Raw genomic sequence first — 23,850 nt, forward strand, 5'->3', positions numbered from 1 at the left:
AGAGAGAGAGAGAGAGAAAGAATTGAATAGTTATTTCCGCATACTTGAAACTGTAATTTCATTATCTATTTAGATAAAAAATGTTATCGAATAGCTATAAAGCTAGTGCTTAGCGATCGATTGTGCTTAGCGTTTGGTTATTAACCAAATTATCCACGTAAACATCGGTTATTAATGACCACATAAATATCGATGGCCCAATACAGTGGTGCAAACATTATTAATGCTCGCTTTACACTGGTTTAAATTCCCTTGTGGCCTTTATACATTTTTGATTGTACCAGCTGCTCATTCGGTGATGTTAAGTCTTGTTAATATCACATAATTACAGAGATGAGATATTTATATAATTAACTGATGCATGTATCTACATAATGAATATAAGCTCCATTTCCGAGCACTTCATGCAGCAGATTCTAAGACGCAATATGAAATGATGATTTAGTGTTCCATTTGATGCTCGTAACGCTTATAAAATTATTTCATACTCTTGTTGTTCATTAAATGTTAACAGAAATAACAAATGTGCTCGCGAATGTTTTTTTTCTCTCTGTTATGAATGTTAAATGAAACGTATCCTTAGGAACAGATTAGCGTTCGCGCGGCTTTAAATTTTGCCACATATATTTAGCGCATATTTTGGTGCTGATATAAATTACTTTTACTTCGCTCATTATGTGCGCTATTATTAATCATGCAGCTAATTTTATTTTATTATCGCGTTGAAACTATAGTAAACTATGGTGTTACGGTTTCATCAAGTATTTCACGGTAGCGCGTATTTCCCGACCATCGTTCATTATATACAATGCTCGTAGTTTTACGAAACCAGATCCGACTAATAGCGATTTCGTGTTTCGTCCTGTTTTCACGCCGCCCCCCGCACTAGTTTCTGCGGATGCTTCTAAATTTTGTATTCCGACTACTTCCTCGAAGGGATCACACAAAGAAGTCTGCTCCCTCGCAAAGCAGATTGAATATTGAATCGCTTGATGATTGATTGTTTAGCGCAAATTGTATTAAGTGTGACTTAATTAATTCCAATTATTCACATGCCATAAACGATATAAACGAAATAGCGACATGTGTATACAAGCGCGTACATCCCGTACAAAACTGTTCAAATTATCGAGCGAATTATGGTGAAATTGCCCGCGGGGATGTGAAATTGTATGCAATGAAGCGATAAACAGTAATGAGAATTATTATTAAGATTCGCCATTGAAAAACATTAATTGCTCATCCATTCAAAAAAATATTTTTCACATAAATACATTAAGAAAACAAAATTGTTAACTAGAGATGCATGTACGCATGATGTGCGTAATGTATCCTTGTTTAATATTCGGTGAATGCACTCTAGACTAAATACGTTTAGTTCGTAGTGATTATTTATATATATAGTTCAAGTATTTTTATGTTTAAGTTAAATATATGTGTTAAATATATATGTGTTAAATATATCATGTCAACAAAAAATCTTGTAATTTAAAACATATTCTTACTTATTATTTAAAACATATTATTTGAATTAATAAATATTTGCTAGGCAACCCATGATTGTTGTATTTAGATGAATTAATTAATATGTTATTAAAACAGCAACTTTTTTTTCTCAAAAATCGTAAATATAACAATGAAATTTTACGAAATATAATAATGAATCATGTTTTTCTTTCTTATTTCAGGATAACAATATCTTTCTTATTCTTATTTTTTCATACTTTTTTCATATACTTTTTTTCATATACTTTTTTCACTAATATCTAAATCTTAATATTATAATTTAAAAAAAAGGAAGATGAAGCGAAGTATGAAATAACTCTGGAAAAGTCGCTGCGAAATTAAAAAGAATCGATAAAAGTACTTAGAGTGGGAATTTAAAATATTGCGCAAATTAATTAACGCCTGTTGGGAGAACGTGATAAGGCGGTTTTTTTTCATTGCTCAAGTGTATCGTCTCTCAACAGAGTGGAAAAGAGATAAGAAAGAGACGGGTGAAGCGAAATGGCAGGCTAAAATTTTTATGATGATGCAAGTGATTACGTGATGCTGGACGGAGAAAGCTTTATTTCATTTTCAATATAATCTCGTTGCATAATTGTCACGGACGTGGGATTATGCGAATTGATATATTAATTTTATGGATGTACTCGGTGACGTTTACGTACGCATTAACGCACACTGCAAGAAAATGACAACAGGCCAGCTAATATAATGAAATGTTAGAAACTGTCAACAACGCGGAACAATTCCCATGTGCAATTAAAGTTAGTTTGATTATCTCCTCTTGTTAATGAATGGCATTCTGTAATGCCTATAGTAACATCATGACTTAATATACTTATTAATCCTGAAATCTAATTGTAAAGTCAAATATAATTCCATTCGGAAAAGGACGTTTACAAGATTGCTATTTAACATATAAAATGAAAAGACGAAGAATTTTTTTCCATAATTTGCCATCCATATAACAGCCATAAAAAATATTAACAAAAAAATTATGTCTCTCTCACTTTATTTTGTTAAATTATAATGTACATTTGTAGAACGAATTTTATTTTTACTGCTTAAATTTGTCGCCGAATTATTTTTTTTAAAAAAAAATCATCTTTTTCTAAAATATTTTATGCATTAAATTTTTTATAATATTACATATTTTATTTATCATAAATAATATTGTGTAATAAAATGTATAATGCTTTTAAATAAGAAAAATAATTATTTAAAAGAATTTTTATACATCGTTGAAAAAATTAAAAATACAAATATTCTCATTCACATCATCTACCCTGTTAATTACGGAGATGGGCTTGAAAATAATACACAAAAATATACTAATCGTTGTAATAGCTTCTTTTTTGGAAGAAATAAAATAATGTTAGATTAAGTCGATAAAGTGCCGCTGATCCGCGAGATGAATACGACCTCTATAACAAATTACATTACAGTAAATTATAATAAACACTACATTTCTACATTATTTTTTTATCATCCACCTGGAGAAGGAAATTAGTTTCGTTGACACTCGACGGGACGCGGAGTAATTACGTGTGTTTTATATCGACTAGGGCAATAAAATTTATAATCTTTTGCGTAACTTATAAGAATGGACATTTAAACGCATAAATATTGATAATCCATTGAAAAGCCGTTAATTGCACATTACTGTCCTGTCGCGCACTTAATCCGATTTCATTGTAAATTCAGCGAGTGAACATGAAATCTCCATTTGGAATGCGGGTTGCAGTTTGAATCATATCCGAGATGCTTCACCAAAAGCATGAGGAGGTATCTTTCAATAATGGCTTCTACACGACGAATTTTACCAATCAATTTAAAAGACGTTCAAGATTGTAATTAAGTGTGCACGTGCAAACAAGTACGCGTTCTAAAGGTAAAAGTTTTTAAATGCGCGAATAATAAAAACGCATGAAAGTTTGTGTATTCAAATAAGAAGATAGAGTTAAAAACACGCGCAAGTCCACATATAGGAACTATATGTGGAGTGTGGAGTGTGGAATTTTCTAAATTTGAAAATTCCACACCTCAAGCAAGAGCATAGTAAAATACAAGTTTTTATTCTATGAATTTTATTGATAAAAAACTAGTTTTATTCTTATTGCGTGTTTTAATAAACTAGATTCTATTTAAAGATTCAATAAATGTTGTTCGTATTTTTTGACCCTTTTATTTACTAATTTTTGCTTAGCAATCTGAAGAAAATTGTACATATTTTAATTTACAAGTTTTTACTTTTATAGATTTGATCACATTCAAACGTGATCAAATAAAATGCGCGCATAAGATGTAAAGGTAACAACAATCTTTGAAGTGCCACGAGTTTACACTTTCAAATCTGCATTCAAGCACAAACGTAAGAATGTATGATCTTTTATGCGTCGTCTATAATATGTGTCGTCTACAAAATAAATTTGATGGAAAAAGTAAGAGTAACAATCAACTAATCACGGTTGTGTATGATTATTCTTCCCACATTCGACTATAATTGGACATTAATCAACTTTTTACTTTTACTTTTTGCATCATGCTTATTCAACATGGAAAAAAAATTTAATTGAACTGATGGGAATTCTGATGGAAAATGAACGATCCAAAATTCTGGTTAAGTCTATTAGATTTCTGGTTAAAATTACTAGAATTCTAGTAGATTTAACCAAGAAAATTTTTAATGTTGTCTGAAGATTATCGCAACTGAAATTTTAGTAGATTTAACTAGAAATCCAATAGATTTAATCAGAATTTTGTTTATTTTCCATCACAATCCTAGTTAATTCAATTAAACACTTTCTCTGTACGCATATTGTAAATGATGCATTATATGATCAACGTTCTTCTTGACGATCTAAACTTATGGTTTTGCGTACATTTCTATTAACACGCAAGTAAAGACTACTAATAATACAAAAGAATTGAGTTCTTGCCAGTTGTATTCAATCGTGAGTGAAATCGGGTCGAAATGCAATATGAACCGTCGCATATCACAGACAATCCGCGGACTTGGATATACAGGTGTATATAGTCACGCTTGTGGAATGGATATTGCGTCATTACGCTTCATCATATATAAAATTTATTGAGGACGTTAGGAAGAACGAGAACATGAAATGAAATAATTGTATTTCATTGTTTGCATAATTTTCATGGTCGCTCATTGCACATTTTCCATTCAGTCACCGGTTTCAAATTTATATTCGAGCGACGGAAGATAAATCTCTGGCAAGCGGTGTGGAGAATATGGAAACATTTATATTTCTTTTAGACATCCGCGATACAATGACGATAAGAGCTCGCCGATCACGTTTTGCTTTATCCGTTTTATTCGCTCGTCGCGCTGGGACAAAAGGAAATCCGTGAATAAAGAGAAAATTCTCTCGTTATATCGAGCTTCTCTCATATGCGCAAAAATCCTTTATTTCTATGTCGGATATACACATCCTTCTCCTTCCATTTCACTCTCAAGCAAATGTGACATAAATATTTCGCATTGCATATAATCCTCGCGGATATATATGTCTGTTTATGCAATATTTAACATCGAAGTTCGAATTTTTTATCAAAGATGATTTTCATCAAAGACAATTTTTTTCCTTTTCAACAGACTTTAAAGTAAATTAAATTAAGTGAACGATTTGTTAATTATAAGTAATTAAGAAAAGAAAAACAAAAATAAAAACGACTTAAAACTTTCATAAAAGTAAAACTTTCATAAAATGGCAATGGAATCTACTAGTACTCCAGATTTGAAATAACTTCGGACAACTCTATTTCCGGAAACTTAACGCATTCTGAAGTTAATTGCTAAGTTATTTAATAACGAAACTTTAGCTGTTTCGTCAAACCATGGTATGCATAGTTTTCGGCGGAGAAAAAAGTCTGACTTGTGAAACTTCCACGGAAACTGCATTGAAGTTTCTTCCTTTTAATTAAAAGTGATACGCTAATAACAGTATGTCAAAGACATAAAAACGCGGAGGAGAGGCTATAATAAGGGATTTTATAAATTATACTACAAAAGCAATATTCGCTAAAATTTAAATTGAAGGAAGGGACTCCCTTTCCTTCAAAAGAGCAAGGAAGTTCAGAAGGAGCTCAGATATTCCATTAGAAAATAAGCATGCGTGAAAGCGCGTCACAAATCATTTCCGATGTGACATATTGAAGAGGCGTTTGTCAAAATATATTTGTCGATAAGAACTCACCTGAGAGCGTGAGAATTTGTGCCTGCGATTGGAGTTCGCGATCTCGGTTGGTGTCACACTCGGTGCGAGAAATCGTATCCGATTGCACTCAATGCCGAGAGGGTGGTGTTGCAACTGATGGGACTGCTGATGGTGATGCAGGTGAGGGGGTTGCTGCTGCGAGGGATCGCCCTCCAGATGATGCTCCCCCGTATCTAACATGCTGCCACTCAGGGAGTCTAGCTGCGTCAACGACCTCGAACGCACCTGCAACAATAAAGGATCATGCATACGTTAGAAAAAAGATTCTATGAATTAAGTCTCTGCATAACTAAACAAGAAACGTGTACTACGTATGCTTGTTATTAACTGCATTATACAAATGATAATATCTTTAATAATAACAATTTAATAATAAAAATATATACCTACTTAATAATAATATAGATATTTAATCCTCAACTACAGTTTTATATATACATATGTGTATATGAAAACTCTACACTTAAATTCTAAAGCGTTCTATTTGAAATACAAAATGCAAGTAAATGTCCGCCTTAGTTGATAGAAGAAGGTTCAATATTTTATTTAGAACCTCCTAGTACCAAAAAGTTTTTACTTCGAGTCTAAACTGTTGCTGTAGAGAGTTAATAACAATTACTTAGAAACTTGTTTATAGGAAATGTATAGACAACTTTTTAGAGAATGAAGGGTGTTCTTTTATTCTCTACTTTAGAGTAAAAATATCATTTTTACTCAATCTCGTAAATTTCTCTCTCCTAAATTTCTATTTCTTTAAAAGTGACAAATGTTGTTCTTCCTGTGCTTATCTAATTGGTAGTAAATTAAATTCAACTTTTAACACAAGACTTTTTAGCAATGCTCTATTTCAAAAATATAAAAGAAAGAAAAATACTTTTTTCTTCAAAATTATATTTTCATTCAACGTGACCATTGAAATTTTTTAGATAGTGTGAATTCATATAAATTATTTGCTTTCTATCACTGCAAGCAATCTCATGCAAATATCATATATCTCGTTCCATCTAATTCTTCCCTTCCCGTAATTATCTTCCAATTACTTGAGGATCAAGCCGAATGCTTCGGAATTGCGAGCACGAATAATGCGATCCGTGTTATTGCAGACGCGCACAAACGGCTAACAATAAAACAAATTTGTGGCCGCAATCAAATGCACCAGTATACGCGAGGCGTGTCTGAAAGGAGGGTGCACAAACGAAGTGGAGGGTGACACATCGATAGAGGCTGGCTGGTCTGATATTAACGAATGCGTGGCATAGCAATGTGTGGACGCAACCAATAGGCTGACTTCCTGGGAGATAAATTCAAGGGAAACCTTCGTGTAGACGAAGCGGGTCACTGGACGATCGATTTATGCGAATCAATTCCTCCTGCTGTACCTCGAGGGATTCCTGTCATTCGTTATCACGATTTACTTGTTGTGCTCTTCTTTTTTTTTACTCGTAATAATTTACCATCACGACATGCGTCTTCAAGCGAAGGGATTTCTCTCGCTTGGTTTCTCTTTCTTTCTTATTAGCGACAAACTACGTAAGATATAATTGAATGACTAGGGTACAGAGGGAGGACAAGTTTTCATTTTGTATACGACGGTTTTAAGCGAAGTAGTTATCAAACGACGTGTAACTTTAGACGACGTTGGAAACAGGGAAGAAGCGTGACTGTCGTGTTAAGTTTATAACGAGCAGCTAAGCTGTCTAATTTAGAAGTTAGGGAAAAGTAATAACCATTCGTAAAACCAATTTAAAATAATCACGAACGAAATTACACAATGTTTAATATACATATAGGACTATCACTTTTTACAAAAATTCTTTACCTTATTAAGAAATCGATCAGAGTTCTCAAATATAGGTTCCAAATATAGGTTAACAAAATCATATTAAAAGTATTTTTTTTTTAATATTAAAAATCTTTCTAAAAAGAAAGACAAAAATAAAAATTAATCATGTTTTTAATATTATAAATATTAAGTGATCTTTGGAATATTTTCAATATGTAACATAAGATGGATTATGTCATAACAATGCACATAAGATGGACATATGATGTAATAAAGATGGACTATCTATTTTAAACATTTTAAAGAAAATTTTTTCTATAAAAACATTCACATGAACCATTTTATGAGAATACAAGATATTTTTTGATAACAATTCTTTTGTATAACAATTCTTTAGAAAACTCTCTTGCTCAACTTTTACGACCGAAAATAACGAGATATTCTATCTTATATGAATGATTTTACAAATAATTTCTATAATATTGTCAATTATCTCAGGCAATTTTGTCGTACCATTCTAGGTGTATCCGTATAAATAATAACACAGAAAAAAGAAAGTAACTATCGTAACTAAAAACTGTGTTTGATAACTAATAGGTGTAAAATATGATATCATAAAAATAAAATATAGGTATCATAGCTAATATCATAGCTAATATCTTAACTGTGATATCTATATTATAGCAGCAACAGCAAATTCCGTTCCACTGTAATTTATAAATAGTTACGGCAGCAAATATATTTTAACAAACCAAGATTAGTTACAGTAAAAAAATTTTTTTTGATAAAGTTATCTAGCAAATAAAAATCGTATATGTTGTTCTGACACATTTGTATCCGGTATAAAAACTTCAAAATAACAAATTACAATAACGTGACACTTAAATTTGACTTATATGTATAAAACAATAAATCTAACGCGATTCATATGTAAAAACTTGAGATTTTGTAAAAATACGCAACGACTGACTAAACATAATTTATTAAATTGAAAGTAAAACGCCTGTCACTTACAATGCAAAAAATAAAATTCAATGTATATATATATATATATATATATATATATATATATATATCTCAAACAAATAAATCTAATTATAATCTGGAACTCCTCGAGATTTCCCCTATTGTGCTCGAATCGTCCCAATTTCTAAAGTGTCCACAATTTCCATTTTATCATGAGCGATACAACGGTTTCATCTGAGATTGGGTTACATACATTTCGAGCATTTAGGGCGAAAACAGGATATTTACCCGACCTCGAGTGCGTCATCGTCCTGTCAAATCCTTTTTAACTGTCAAAGGGACTTCCATGAGACACAATTATTCGGATTGATAAAAGCACTCGAGGTAATTTACACAATGAGGAACAAGCTGCTCAATAATAGCTCAAAATTGTATTACAGAAGTAACGTGCAAATTATGGTCGCGTTCAAAGATTGCATTTCATTATATATTTCATTTTCCTTTTCATTTCCATTTTATTCCTTTGTCAATACGCTTGTATTCACTACACAGAATGTTCAAAGCAACCAATTCATTCGTGTCGGAAATAAAATTAAACTTTAATATACGCAAAAGATTGTGATGATTCTCAAGTCGACGGTACCACGATACAATGATTATTTCGTTCTACGTATCTATGCGTTCCTGAGCGTGCATAAAGAAACCAATCCAGAAGAAAACCGCTTCCGCCAATTGTCCCAAAACCCACATCCTCGCCTTCCTGATAGCCAGAAACACCCTTCTAAACGTGTGGATACATCCTGCTCTTGCGGGATAATCGATTCCTCTTCTAACGAAAAAGATCGTCTCAAACCACAACTATTTTCTTTGCTTTCAGTCTTCAAATCTACGATATGTTTTAATTAGGCAATACCCTCTTTTTTTCTCTTCTGATTTTTCGATATATCCGCAGGTCCCGTTCATCTTCGACATTTCTTCTCCACGCAATGCTCAACATCCCCGTCATTACTATCTTTCCTACTTTATGATTGGTTGTTTAAATTATCGTTAACTGTATAAAGTTCAATCTAAGCTTTGCTCGAAATTCAGTAATCGAGTCAATTTTTTAACATTATTATCTCTCTTTTTCTCTTTTGGTCCTTGACGACGTTCCAAAGATGGATAGGAACCTACTTTCGCAAAAAGGAAGAGAGGAAGAGACAGAGTCGAATCGCAGGATTCAAGAAGAAAACTCAATTACGCCCTCGCGCAACGGTATTGAGGACGCTGATACTTTCGTCGCCTGTATGTACATACTTTGATGTATACATTTCCACGCGTGTTTACCCATCGGGTCCGAGTCGATTCCTGGGCGTCTTTGATCGTTCGATCTTATTTTACCCTCGATCTTGTAGGGATTCGCAGCTACGTCGTCACTATGTATCGTCGTGATGACAGAACAAAATGAAGACGTGCGAAATGAAAAATATCGAAGAGAGATTTTGGTATTTGGTGGATGCAGAATGACGCCTTGTTATAATTATCGAGAAATATTAAAGTTTATTCCTTGGTTATCGACAATCTTCTTCAACCTCTTCCGCAATCCCTTTAAAAATGCCACGTTTACAAGATACAATATGTCGTATCCTCAGAAACACGTTCATGTAGATAAATAAGATCCTGTGTACGTTCCTCGTGCAGCATGAAATTTTTCTTCTAAAAATAGGACAGTGCAATTGAGTAACGGAATTTTTAGACCGCGTTAGATATAAATAAAAAAGAAAGAGTTACGTAAACACAAAATACGTTTAAAAATAAATTCCAATGGCTGATATTATTTTCCCCTTATACCAAAAAAAAATTTTAATAAATATTTATTAATTTGAATAGCTCTAAGCAAATATTTACTAAATGTAAACATATATTTATTTGATTACAAAAACTATTAATTTGATTAAAATATTATTTTTTTATTGAATAAATATTTTATTGAATAAAATTTATGTGCTGTAAGTGACTGTTGTATAATATTACAAAGAAATATCTATATTAAGATTTAATAAATTCTTTTTTTAGTATAATTTATAAATGATTAGGGAATACAGAATCTTTAAAAAATTTTCTAAAATCCACAAATAACAATCTTTTTTTACGATTTATGTAATATACATCATCCTCTATTGATTAAACAAAGACGTACAAAATATGTGGGAGCTTATTTTTAACAGTATTAATTTTGTTAAATATATTCTCCAATTACAGTTTTAAATAAAAAAAATTCGCATGAAAGAAGAAATTAATAATTTGAAGTAACTTATTTAATCCAAAGAGCGTTATATTGTTTTGTTTAAATGTCAATCTGTGTTTTGCGCACTATATTTTAGATCAATTTGTCTCCTGCGCGCTTAATCTTACATTCTTTATTGCGACATTCTACGACAATTCTTTGCAAATTTTTCGAAAGGTTACATTTTCCCTGATTTTACGCACTCTCTGATTCTGACATTCTATGGATTTATCGCGACGTCGCGAATAATATATATATCCGCGAGCTTTCGACTTTATATTATCCAGTAGAATTCTCTCGCGGCCGAGGGCCGTAATACATTTTATTTTACGAGGAAGTGTCGCATGCGGAACGCGTATTAAATCGTTCCGCGTATTCTCGATTTCTTTCCTTCTTCCATCTATTTCACTTTATACAGCAAGTCCTGCAAGTCGTACGACACACGTCAATCTTTATTTCGTTTCATGTTACGACACGATATATCTTTTCTGTATATTTTAAAACGAATGTTACACGTTCACAAGGACATGATATTATGTCGCGGTTTGATTTCCTGGGGCAATTCGAAAATCTAAATGCGAAATTGAAACATTTCTCCTCTGTGCGCGAGCGGTAGTTTCATAATAGCAGTTTCTTTGACATTTTTAAATATTTCTTTCCTTCCTCTTGCTGTATTTAGTTCTTATTCGACTCTTGCATTTCTCTTCTCTCACGAATGTTGCGAAAATAATCTCGTCTAACGGAATTGATGATGTCTGTTTAAGAAATATATTTCTTTATCGGAAAATACTGTGCTCATTTGTATTTGTCGTCTTATAAATTTGTTGAATTCGCGTCCTAAATTCTAATGTCAATTACGAGCGCACGATTTCGCAGTTCAGGATAACTAATTTGAGATTGAAATTGGTATTATTTCATGATCAAATGAAGTTTCCATTAATTAACCTCTTGATTAATCAATCCTCATCAAGTCTCAGCGATCCTGTAACAATAATATCGAGTAAGATCGCAGCTGTGCCGCGTATTAACGCCAAAATTGTCGATTCGATGTGGTTCGACGGGCGATTAATTACCCGGAAACTCGAATGCTAGCCTCTATCAGTTAGTACAGTGAGAATTGAATCGCTTCGGATTCCGATAGTGTTTCGTAGTTCTCGAACTGTAAAACGTTTTCTGATTTCCGAATTTCGAAGCATGTGGACCAGTAAAGACTTCCTGCCTTGGAATTGAAGAAGTAGAATAGTTAACGGCTTGAACAAAGACATCTTCGTAAATAAATAATTTAATGTACAATACATTTGGATTTCTTCAGGGAATATAGAAACATCAGTGCGAAACGAATAGAGATGGACAAAACAAATATCTGCAACACCTTGTGTCGCGACTCTTATATCCATCTTTCAGAGAATATGATTCTTTTATGACTGTTATTTTGTAACGTGTATGACGCAATATGTTTTTAATTCTGCTTTATGAAACGTCTTAAAACACATAGGTTATGTCCGATCTATCGACCTCATAATAGCGAAACATCCATTTAGATTATGGTGACGCGATACTGTCATCGCACATTTTTTTCGCGAGTTCCTTATGCCTGCCCACACAGCTGTTAAAATGCAAATGCACGAACCTCGTTCACGAGGGCGGCGGTAAAACTTGTCCTTAATATCTGAAACATCGCCAATAATGATCTACGATATTAGTCGTAAAGCGAATGTGCTACGTACAGCCTGGCGAACGTTAACCCAGAAAACGATGCATTTAATGGAGTGGTTGAGAATACCCGATAGCCGTGCAAGTTTAATATTACGACTAGCACGAACGCGCCTCTTCCTTTTCACCTTTCGAAATTCTAAAGAATCGGCAATAACGGAGATGTATGCTTGCGGCTTCTCATGTCATATGCATTCTGATGCATTTTCTTTCCGATCGAAGATCGGAAGATCGGATTATGCGGATTTACAAGCCGCCACAGCCACGAACAGGCAACGCAATTTTCGTCGATCCCCCGTCTAAACATGACAGACGTTTAAATTGAATCTTTGGAGCGACACATGGGAAATTCAGGTTGGTTTCGTCACATGAGCTGCAGGTGAGAAAAGTGAATGTAGTTGATGCAATAAATTTAGAAAGTGGTGAGAGCAATAAAATATTAATTACTATATTGCAGATGTCATAATAAATGTTTTTCAAAATATAAAGTTTTTAATTTTAGAATTTAAAGTAATAATTAATTTACATGATTTGTAATGAATATAATATTTGATGATAAAAAAAAAAGTAGAAAAGTAGCAACGAAATATTTGCTAATTTTGAATAGTAGATTCTTTAACGAGAACGCGCATAAAATGCTTTTCTCAATATTTTGCACGAAATATGCATACAGTCATTGGCAAGGAAAGGCAAAACTTTGTTCAAAAATTACAGAAAAAACTTGTAAGGTTGCTAGAAATCGTTATTCATTCACTTAATTAAAAATTTATTTCGTTAGCTTAAAATTGCTGCTGCTATTTATGCTCTACTTGTCAATGGTTTTAATTTAAAAAATTTTTCTTTTCATTTTTTCTTTTAATTGTGGATGTTCAACTTCGTTAAAAAAATCCGCGAATATAACGATAATTTAAAGATTAGAAGAAGTTTTGGCTACTACAGATTTACTTTTCATCAGCATGGAGTTGCCGGAACGAAGGTTGTAATTAAAATAGAGCAAATGAGGTCGGCGACGGCTAATTGAATCGGGTGGGATGGAGAACGACGAGAGTTCGCTCGCGTAAATTCGGTTATGAACGGTGTCCGCGATCTCGGAAATTAAATCGGTATGCTTCGTTGCAACTTTCGATTCGTCGATGACATTCGATTGCATAAAGTTATGCGAGTCATGCGATACGTTTTTACAGATAATGTTAACTAGTTCATCGTTAAAATATTCCTGAGGGTACATTTTATCATTATAGGAAAATAGATATTACATATTTACTGATTTACATCTAGAGTGTTCAACGATGCCGGGGTGTTATTAAGAAGTCAATATAACTTTTTTAACTTCCAAACGTTGGACGTCTTGTCAACACGACAGCTGCAATTAAAATTTCTTTGAAAAGCAGCGCCTACCTCAAATTAAAAGTTTCGATACTTATTTGCCTTTCTGATCCACGTGATTAGCGAGAAGCCTTTTATCTTCAGCGATTTGTAATACAACTTGTAAAGAACTTGTTCAAGAGGAATTTATTTCAAATTGCACAAAGCTTCTCTCTGTCTTCAAAATACGTCTCGTTCTCCTCTCAACGATCGTCTTGAAATGCAGTTCGTCATCGTCCAACACATAATTGAATATACATGATGAAAAAAACAATTATTAAATCTTAATATTTAATAAATATTTCTTTGAATCGTATTAAACATTTACTTACAGTAAATAAATATTTACTCAATAAAAAAATGACAGTCAATTAAGTGACAGTCAAATTAATAATTTTTGTACGAAATAAATATATGTTTATATTTAGTCAATATTTACTTAAAATTATTCAAACAAATATTTATTAAAATTTAGTTTTTTCAGCAAATCTTTGGAGAAAATAACAGCACTTATGATGTAATCGGCCAGAAGGATTTTCGAGGGTAAGGTTGGATACGAGCCCTTAGCGGGACTCCCTTATTTCATTCCCTGCTTTTAATTGCAGACTTCCACGACGACAGTTTACTGCGTAAACTTCGTTCACTTCCTTAAATCTGTTCGCACGCTGAAATTGACCATTAACGACAAAATGCCTTTAATTATTATCCCTTCTTCACCTCTCCCGCTTGTCATTCCTTTTTCTCTCTTTTTCTGCTATACTTTTCGCATGCCTCGCTTACTCCCATTTTCATTTTCCCTTTTCACCGTGCTTTGTGCGACTATCGTCTCGCTTTGGCGCGCAATGTACGTGTATCGCTATGTATGTGTAGGCACTTAAACGCCCGTCGTAGATGGAATTATGTTCCTCCTCAAATGGGAATTAATCGAGTTCTGAAACAGAGACGCGCGCCGATAATTCGACAGCTCATTTACCCGAGCTGTTATAATCGCGCGCGTGAAGTTCCAACGCGTTATTACCGAAAGCAGGCATGAATGTGTGGATCGATTAGCTAAAAATTAATTTTTCTGCAAAAAGATCGCTTTGAAATAGATTTCTTTGTTAAAAAAGAAGCGATTCTGTATAAAAAGATCAGTTTAAAATAGCTCCTTTTAGATAGAAAAATTAATTTTTCGCAAAATAGATTGATTTAAAATCGCTACTGTAGTTTGGGAAGATTTTTAGAAATCAGAATATCCCCCTTAACTAAAAATAGAATGTCGAACGCGTTCACGCAGGCAAATAAACTAAACTTTTATTTTTAATTTAAATCGATTTATATGTATATATACATAAATATAAATGTAAATGAAGCGCAAATGCAAGCTGTTACGTAGCGTCGAGCGCGAAATACTATTGTTACCGATCGATCGAACGAGGCAGAAATGTGTAAATTGAAAACGTTGCGAAAACTGATAACGCATAGATAATGAGAATGCAGTTTAATGAATTATCGGGGCTCAATTATTGTTCGGCTCGCGAATATATGTATGCGCCATTAAGTATTTCAGATTATACGCCGGCGCGATAATGTATCGAATCGAGAGCCTGTAGTAACAACGCGCGATAGTCAGAAAGTGAAACGGTTGAATCGATGATTGAACACGCGGGCGATTTTACTGCATCGTAAAATGTCGGACTGCCGGAACTTTCGGTCTCTCATATAGGAAAAGAGTTTCCTGGATAGCCGGGATGGAAACTAATTGCACAGCGTCGAACCATACGCGATCACGCGTTCCGTAACGCTTCGCAAACGGCAATCGTTCATTCATTCGTTCGTTTGTTCGTTTATTCGTTCATCGGTGAGGGTCTGATTTTGTCAATTTAGCGAAGGACCTCGCAGCTTTGTCAATTTAGCAAAGAGTGCGTCACCAACAGACTCGCCAGTCCATGATTCGTAGCAGCGCAATTTTGTGCAGGTTGAAAATATTTTGGATTCTCTCTCGATTGGAAAATATATGGGCGCTGTATTCTTGATATTTACTGAATAATTTCAATATGAATTTTGAGTTATATATATTTAACCACGATAACCATCACACGATAACCATCACAGTACTATTAAATTGTTATATTTATAACGCTATTATTATTATAATTATTATAGAGATAAAAAGTAAAACTAATTGCAAAGAGACTGTCATTATATTTTGACCTCACTCTTCGCGATTTAATTTTCAATTTAGTGGACTACAACGAAGTCATAATCGCTGCTTAATTATTATAATTTTGCGTTATTTTCGTTACAGAGTCTCATTGTTCTCATATTACATATTGTTTAATTACTGCAAAACAATCGTCGTGTTCCGTGAAACGAAATTTATAAATATGCATGTCAAAGTGCAAACGTGACCGTTTGTTCTTGTTTTAAAACGACAACAAAAACGCGTCGTTCATTATTAAGCAGAAGCACTGACTTATAGTCTAAATTATTATTGCGCATGTTACCCGCAGCAAACATAGAGATGACTCTTTATGTTGTCTTACGCCGTTATAAACTGTTGTTGAAACATTTCGCATCTTGCTGTGATAATTGTTTTTGTTAATTTCGTCATTATAATATGATAATATGTTGTATTAATTAAAGGCACTTGAGCATTTAGTATCGTCTTCAGACTTGTCTTCTTTCTCAAAAGCAAGCCTTAGGATGCGTTTCGTTTTATGCTTACAGCGCTCATTAATTACATCGCTTTTATTTTTATCTACAGATCGATATATCTTTGGCCTACTATTGATAGACACCTATATGTATTGATATGGATCGGAAAATTTACTTCTTCATGAAATTTTCTTTTGATCCGAATTTCTCGGTTACAAAATGTATGAAATACTCCGCGTTATCTGTGACTATGACTGAGCGAAACTCGACGAACTACTTCGATGGCGGAGTTCGGGTACAGTCAGCATGTTTGCGGAAAAGGACATGAAATAAATTGCCTCGTTATAGTTCCCTTGCGTCTTCGATGGAGAACTGTGTTCTAAACTTGTGAAAAACCTTGCTATTTAATTTATAATACATTTCAATATGTTTTGATCGAAAATGTTTATCAATACGATATAAAGAAATAACATTGAATAACGAAAGTTTTATACATGTAATAATGCCGAAAATGTAACGCTAAAAATAATAAAAAATATTTAACTTAAATATTTAACTTGAATACTAACAAGAATATTTAACTTTTTGAAGAAAGATTAAGTTTTGATTGCCTCGTAATTTTTAATAGAGAAATATTAATTGTTTGCAGAATACTTTTTCTCTATTTACGTAAAATTTGTGAGGTATGTATTAAATCTAATCCTTGTTGTTTCCTTGTCTTATTAAATTGTATATTGTTTTTTTATTTTAAATTCATTAATATTTATTTGAATAATTTAATAAATGCAGTTAAAATTTAGCGATCGTTCAATTATTAAATTTTATTATAGTTATTAAATTATTTAATTTGAATATTTATCAGCTATAGAATTTTTTTTGAAATGACGAATTCTATGCGTTAAAATTTTCCGGATATTTGCAAACTTTCGAAATGTGAGAATGTATCGAAAAAAAATTGCAACGCACAAAATTGCATTCCACATAGCAAAGAGATCGTGATGCACCAAATGTTGATAAATTTGCTGATATCATAGATACCGCGTATACCTTGATACATTGAACGCGTATCGGCGCATGTTTGCGATGCGAAGAATAACTTAAAAAAAAATAGCTACACTGAGAAGGAAAGTTTACACGAGGCAATATATAGCGGGAAAAGTTCTGATTGGTGTGAGAATGCATTCTTCTTGGCATGATAAAGTAACGTATCACTGGCATCCTTATAGTATCTTGAAACTGCGAGAGGAAATGTGTTTCGCTTATATTAATTATCTCCAAGATACCAAGATATCTCCAGACAACATAGAATGGCGCGTTAAACATCGTTACATTGGATAGTGTATCTTACTTATCAAGTGAGGCAGCGCTTGCAATGAAAAAAACAAAAACTGAAAAAAGATTAGATTCAATAACTTAATAAGTTTCAAAAAAATATACAAATTCAACACGTATTTGTTTCATGTACAAAACCAAATTTATTTTCTCTAATGAATTATTTTGATTATTTTCCCACGTATATAATATCGTTTGGATTTATTTTTGCATGTAGCAACTAATCAATCAGTAGCAGTCAGAAATACTAGAAAGCAATCTAACATAAGCGAAACAATGTGAAATAATTTCCGTATGACCTGGAATGTGTATAATAATAAAAGTTAGTTTCAGCATCAAACGAAAAATATTAAATGCACATTGAAAATACTATTTCGTTCTTGTTTATGTCTGGATTTAATAATTAAAAGTTGTGCAATGAACGTATGATGAATACTGGCGATTGTTAAAACACAGAGATTACTTCGCGTGCCTCGTTTTAGCAACAAAAACTAGGACAACGATCGTGTAGCAATGTTTGAATGAAACTGAATTAAGCCGCTTTATAGCATATGATAAATGGACTGCAGTCAACAGATTTGACAGTTGCACGACAGTCGAATAGTAATTGAATCTGATTGAATATCGGGAAATCTAATCTAGAAGGAACTTTTACTGCTGAGGAATTGATTAGTTATTATATTTATAAATGTGGAATTATGCGAAGAGAAGCAATCAAGAGAACAACTCAACTCATTGTCAAAAAAAAAAAAATATAATTTCTCCTATTCTATATGTTTTTAGATATAATAAATTTAATTAATGTTAATTATATTTAATTAAATATTAATACAATATATATATAAGAAAATAAGTAATAAATATTTTTATTACATTTTTATACAAATATTTTGAAAGAATAAAAAGTTCATTTATATTAAATGATGTCTTTATTTAACAAACAAATTTGTTATTTATTAGAGTTAGTTCATAATTCCTAATTAGTGCATAATTCTACTGTATATGTATAATAGCCGATAAAGATATCACAACATCCACTGTTGTTGGCTATTAGGATATAGTCCCTGGCGATTATAATTGCTAATTTATCATACTTAACCTAATTGTATATTGTTCAAAGTTTGTCGGTTATTCTTCATAAAATTCCCCTAAATGAGCTTATTGTATTATCAATTATATCAATTCTGCTAAATTGAAATTTAACAAAGCATATTAATTATTAAGAGAACTCTGCATTAAATTTCTCTTATAAAACCTGATATTCACGAATATAAACTAAAAAAAAAAATGTAAATTTAATAATTATTTTTTTAAAAACAAATGATTTAATACTTATTTACAATAAATACAAGAAGAGAATTGAAGTTATTTAATAAAATTATTGTTAAAATGATATTAAATAACATTTATATTAAATAATTATCAACATAAATTACTGATGTAGTTTCTTATGTGTTATGAAATATTATAATGCTCTTTTTCTACAAATTGACAAAAGTTTTCATAAATTTGAACGCTAATGCTCTTCCTTCGAATTACTTTAGATACAATAAGAATGATAAATTATTATAATTCAAATAGCATTAAAGGACAGATAAATCCTTTGTTCGACCATAAATACGTACTTTTGTTTCTATTATATATTTTCCAATTTCTAGTCTCGTTGAAAGTTTCCTCATCGAAATGTGCAATCCGTTTTAGCCAGATATAAAAGGACGACAGAAGTTAAGTGAAACAATTCCATGCGAAATATCTGTTCTATGTGCGCCAAGTCACTTGACAATTCACTTAACAAAGTATTTCTCGGCGTTTATCTTCGCGCAGTTATTATAAAGTGCGCAAGAACGCAAAAACGGCTGGTTATGACTTTACTCTTCAACTACTTAACTGGTTTAACAAACTTGCTAAATATCGTGCCATCAAATCGGAATTCGGCCGAAATGCATTCCTACCGAACAGCGAGCTGAATAAATACGTAAAATAAACTTATAGTTTGATTAGGAATGCAGACTTTCGTTCTTTTCTTCTGACCTCGGCTTATCCGATCAAACTCGCTAAAACATCTGTGTGATAAAACAAGAGGAGGAACGTGCGGTTGTAGCAACTGCGAAAAGTCTCACGAGACGAATATAATTCGATCTGTACATCGCAACAATAACGCAACAATAAGAGTGAATTTGCAATAAATCGATAAAATTAATAAACTTCTGAAGATAAAGTTACATTCTAAAATTAAAATTTAAAAAATATTTTATGTGAATATTTTATATATACATACACGTATGTTTTTCTACCAATATTGTAATTTATTTGATGAAAATCCAAATTATTTTTTTATAGAAAGATACGAGAAAAAAAGTAAGAGGATAAGAGATTTTGATAGTGTTCAAAAACAGAGAGATATGAATAAAAAAATTAATTTCCGGCAAATTAGTTGAATTTGAATGCGAGAGAAAATGCGTCATATTTCTGGAATCACCATCATGGAATATATTTTATTTTCTAATAAATGATTGAAAAACGCATTGTTATATTAATTTATAAGTGATTAATTCGAAGTACCGTTTATAACGAATGCCGTATTCTAATTCTTAGAATAGAATTATTTGTTTTAATTAAAATATTATTATTGTTGCAGAATTTATAGAAACATAGTTAAAGATAACTTGGGAGTTTTCTCTTTGCGAAATAAAATAACTAGATATTATTGAATAAAAAACATAATTTTATAAGAGTTTATAATTTTAACTGTAACTTTTCAGTTTAATAGAGTTATTTAATCAGCAGCTTGTTTAAATTTTGTAATTAGATTTATATATTTATACAACTCCGTAACTTTAATGTATTTTTATTTTGTGTACACATAAATTACACGGAAAAAACAATTTTGCTACAAAATTGAGATACAGATCAGAAAATAATTTTGTTGGACTTATCAAAATAATTTTGTAGGAATCTTATAAGCATGATGAGCAAATTATGCTGTAAAAAGTTTTAATATTCTAGCAATAAATTTTGTCGTCCTACGCAATTATTTTGACGGTCCAACAAAATTATTTTCAGTTGTGTATCTAGCTAAATTTTTAAATTGTTCAGCAAAATTGTTCTTTCCGTGAACAGGATTGCTTTTCGATCAATTCAATATCATATTACGAATACGTAATAGATATTGGACACAAATTATGAATCACAACTAAAATTGCAAATTTATCCAGGTCTTCGATTCTCGCTGTGGGTGTAATACTTCGCGATGCATGCAAACGTACTTCGCTCCAACAATTTCTACAACATAAGCGTTCTATTTTGGTTATGAAATTAACACTTTCCGGTCGACATACGTTCTTGAGATTCATATATTCGTATGATATATCCGTTTTATTTGTGTTTCTGCTTTAACATTTTAATGATTAAAGCAAAGTGATTTTTTTCTGAAAAACAATGAGAGTTCGATTTTTTATCTATCGTCGAAAAATATGCACATCTATACGTACATCTTTATAATGTCGTAAAAAAATAATATTAAAAAATATGGGACGCTGATTCAGAAATAATAAATTTAAAAACTTATAATTTATGTTTTATAAGCGCGTCACTGTTTACTCTTATATATCGCTGGAATATACATCATTATTAATGTGTAGACAGCCTATTGTCCAATAATAATGGACCACGACTAGAACATTAACCGCCCCGATAGTCCACCTATAAACCTAGTTCATATCATTCAAGATTATGGACGTCCGATGCTTCAGTAAACTGCAATAGGCTGGCAAACCTATTTACGTGCTAAATTTTCGAGCTTGATAACCAAAGCTATTGAAATGTTCCCGAGAATTTAATAACTTCCAGAAGTACTAAGGACCTTCATAGTTTGCTCATACGTTAGTGTGAAAGAATAATTAAACCCTGCCCTACTGTTCAGTTTATCACACTCTACTGTGCGCGTATTTTCAGCCCTATATTTTCAAGAGAAATAGAAAATTAAATTTTTTAAGATGATTTACACTTTTTAAATATTAGTATATTTCTTCGTATAAGTCCCAAACTTTAACTTAAGAATTCCTTGAAGACAATCAAATAACGAGACAATTAAAAAATTGTTATTTATCATTTCACGAATCATAGGATTTTTTTTCGAGCTAGTAATTCTTTTGTCCGTTGTGATTTGTATCCAATTGACATTGTTAACGTTTTGATTCATATATAGGAAATACTCGGAAAGCTCTCATATGTCACCCGTCGCTTCTCGTTTAACCATCCGTTTCTCCGACAGTGGATGAGGACGTTAAGCTAACGATATAACAATATCGAGCTCTGTCCCGCACACGAAAAGCAGGCTTTAGAAGCAGGAATGTAATTTCAAGGTTCTCGTGCACCAGCTGTACTAAATCTAGAAATTGGGCACTGCAAAACACTCCGACTGCAGTAACTTCTGTTTTGTGGTAGGACGGAACAAAAACATACCTGGGAATTGAGTCTGTCTTACGACCATTGGCAAATTACGAAATAAGCATGATATATTTTGTTGATGGAATTTGAATGATTGCCAAATATCGAGGAAATTTAACAAGATACTTCTGGCTTGTTGATTGAATTCATTAACGTAGTAATTTTAACAGTCGACATTAAATATTTCGATAGCCATTAAATTACATACTCTTCAAAATATTGAGAGAATTAATTAATTGTCAAATAATTTTAATTAATAATTAATTAGAGGTACCAGATGTGTACTAGATGTAAACTACCAAATGGATTCATATAACATCAAAAACCCGAGTTAGCTTTGTTAAATAACTGACATTTCATTTTATGCGTAACACGGTATTTGAGAAAACCATCCTACATTATGGCAGCTTATTTATATATATGTGACACATTTACCTTATTTTACATAGCCTACAAAGCTTACGCGTTATCGAAGTTGGGCCGATGCGATATGCGACATGCAGTAAAGCAAACTATTGCATAAGTGGAGCTTAAGACAAGTAGCTCGAGGCCATATTTCGTCAACGTCTTACCGGGAACACAAATACGTTGATGCGGAGAAGGAATGCAGCTGAGAAACTTATTAACTCCATTAGAAAGGTAGGGCGGGACAGGGGAGGATTAGAACCCGATTTAATCATATAATCGGTAAATTGTATATCAAAACGTAAATTGGCACTTCATTAAGTTACTCGCCGTATCACCGAGCGTGATCGTAATTACTCTGAGGAACTAATTAGCGCGCGTCGCCGCGACGCGATTTGTCATCGTTTATTGCCTCGGAATACGCCTGTTGCAATTATTCTGAACACTTATACAACAATGAGGAATTCGTATGACGAAGTGTTCCATGGCTACTTACTCTGTTTTGCTGTAAATATAATAGAATATTTGTTTTGTGAAACCTTCATTTGTAACAATTATGATTTAATTACTGTAACTTTGTAAAGTGCGATGGAACTCGAAAAATTTTTACTAACAGCAGGAGCAATTTTTAAATAATATTTTGTCGAATAAAAAAATTTGTTAATCTAGTTGAGATAGCAATAATATATAATATTGTCTAGATTATAAATTTAAATAAACATATAATTATGCTTTTTAAATAAAACATCAAGATTTATAGCAACTATAATTTTTTTTCTTTCAATCTCAATGCATCTTCACATACGTACATGGAGTCTGTAAAAAAAATAAATGAGGATTGTATCCCTGTATGTAATAGATACCACGTGATGGATAGCAATTTCAACTTTCGGGAAAAATTGGGTTCGAATATAAGCGCAGCTTACGAGGAAGGCGAGTCTCCCGCTTAAGCCAATATATAATATTTCTCGAAATTGAGAAGCACTGTTGAAGGCGATAAGATTCGATGACGATGCGGAGGGATAACTCTGTAGGTCCTTTCGTCGGAAAATAGAAAATCCTTGAGGTTTAAGATTGGCTGATTGTTTGGCATCACGCCAAAAATTATGCCTACCATCGTTCTCGAGACTTCATAATTGAGTGCAAATAAAATCGCACACAAATACACACACACACACACACGCACACGC

At 32.3% G+C, this 23,850-nt stretch overlaps 1 protein-coding gene across 1 annotated transcript in view; it reads right to left on the minus strand.

Moving 5' to 3' along the window:
* Positions 1 to 23,850, minus strand: part of LOC105619062 (pleckstrin homology domain-containing family G member 5-like) — a 105,908-nt gene that overhangs the window by 38,549 nt on the left and 43,509 nt on the right. The window contains exon 6 of the mRNA XM_012200594.1: positions 5,724 to 5,969. Coding sequence (XP_012055984.1) covers positions 5,724 to 5,969 — 246 coding nt within the window. The remainder of the gene's footprint in view (positions 1 to 5,723; positions 5,970 to 23,850) is intronic.

This window comes from Atta cephalotes (assembly GCF_000143395.1).
Source record: "Atta cephalotes unplaced genomic scaffold scaffold00001, whole genome shotgun sequence".
Lineage (NCBI taxonomy): Eukaryota > Metazoa > Arthropoda > Insecta > Hymenoptera > Formicidae > Atta > Atta cephalotes.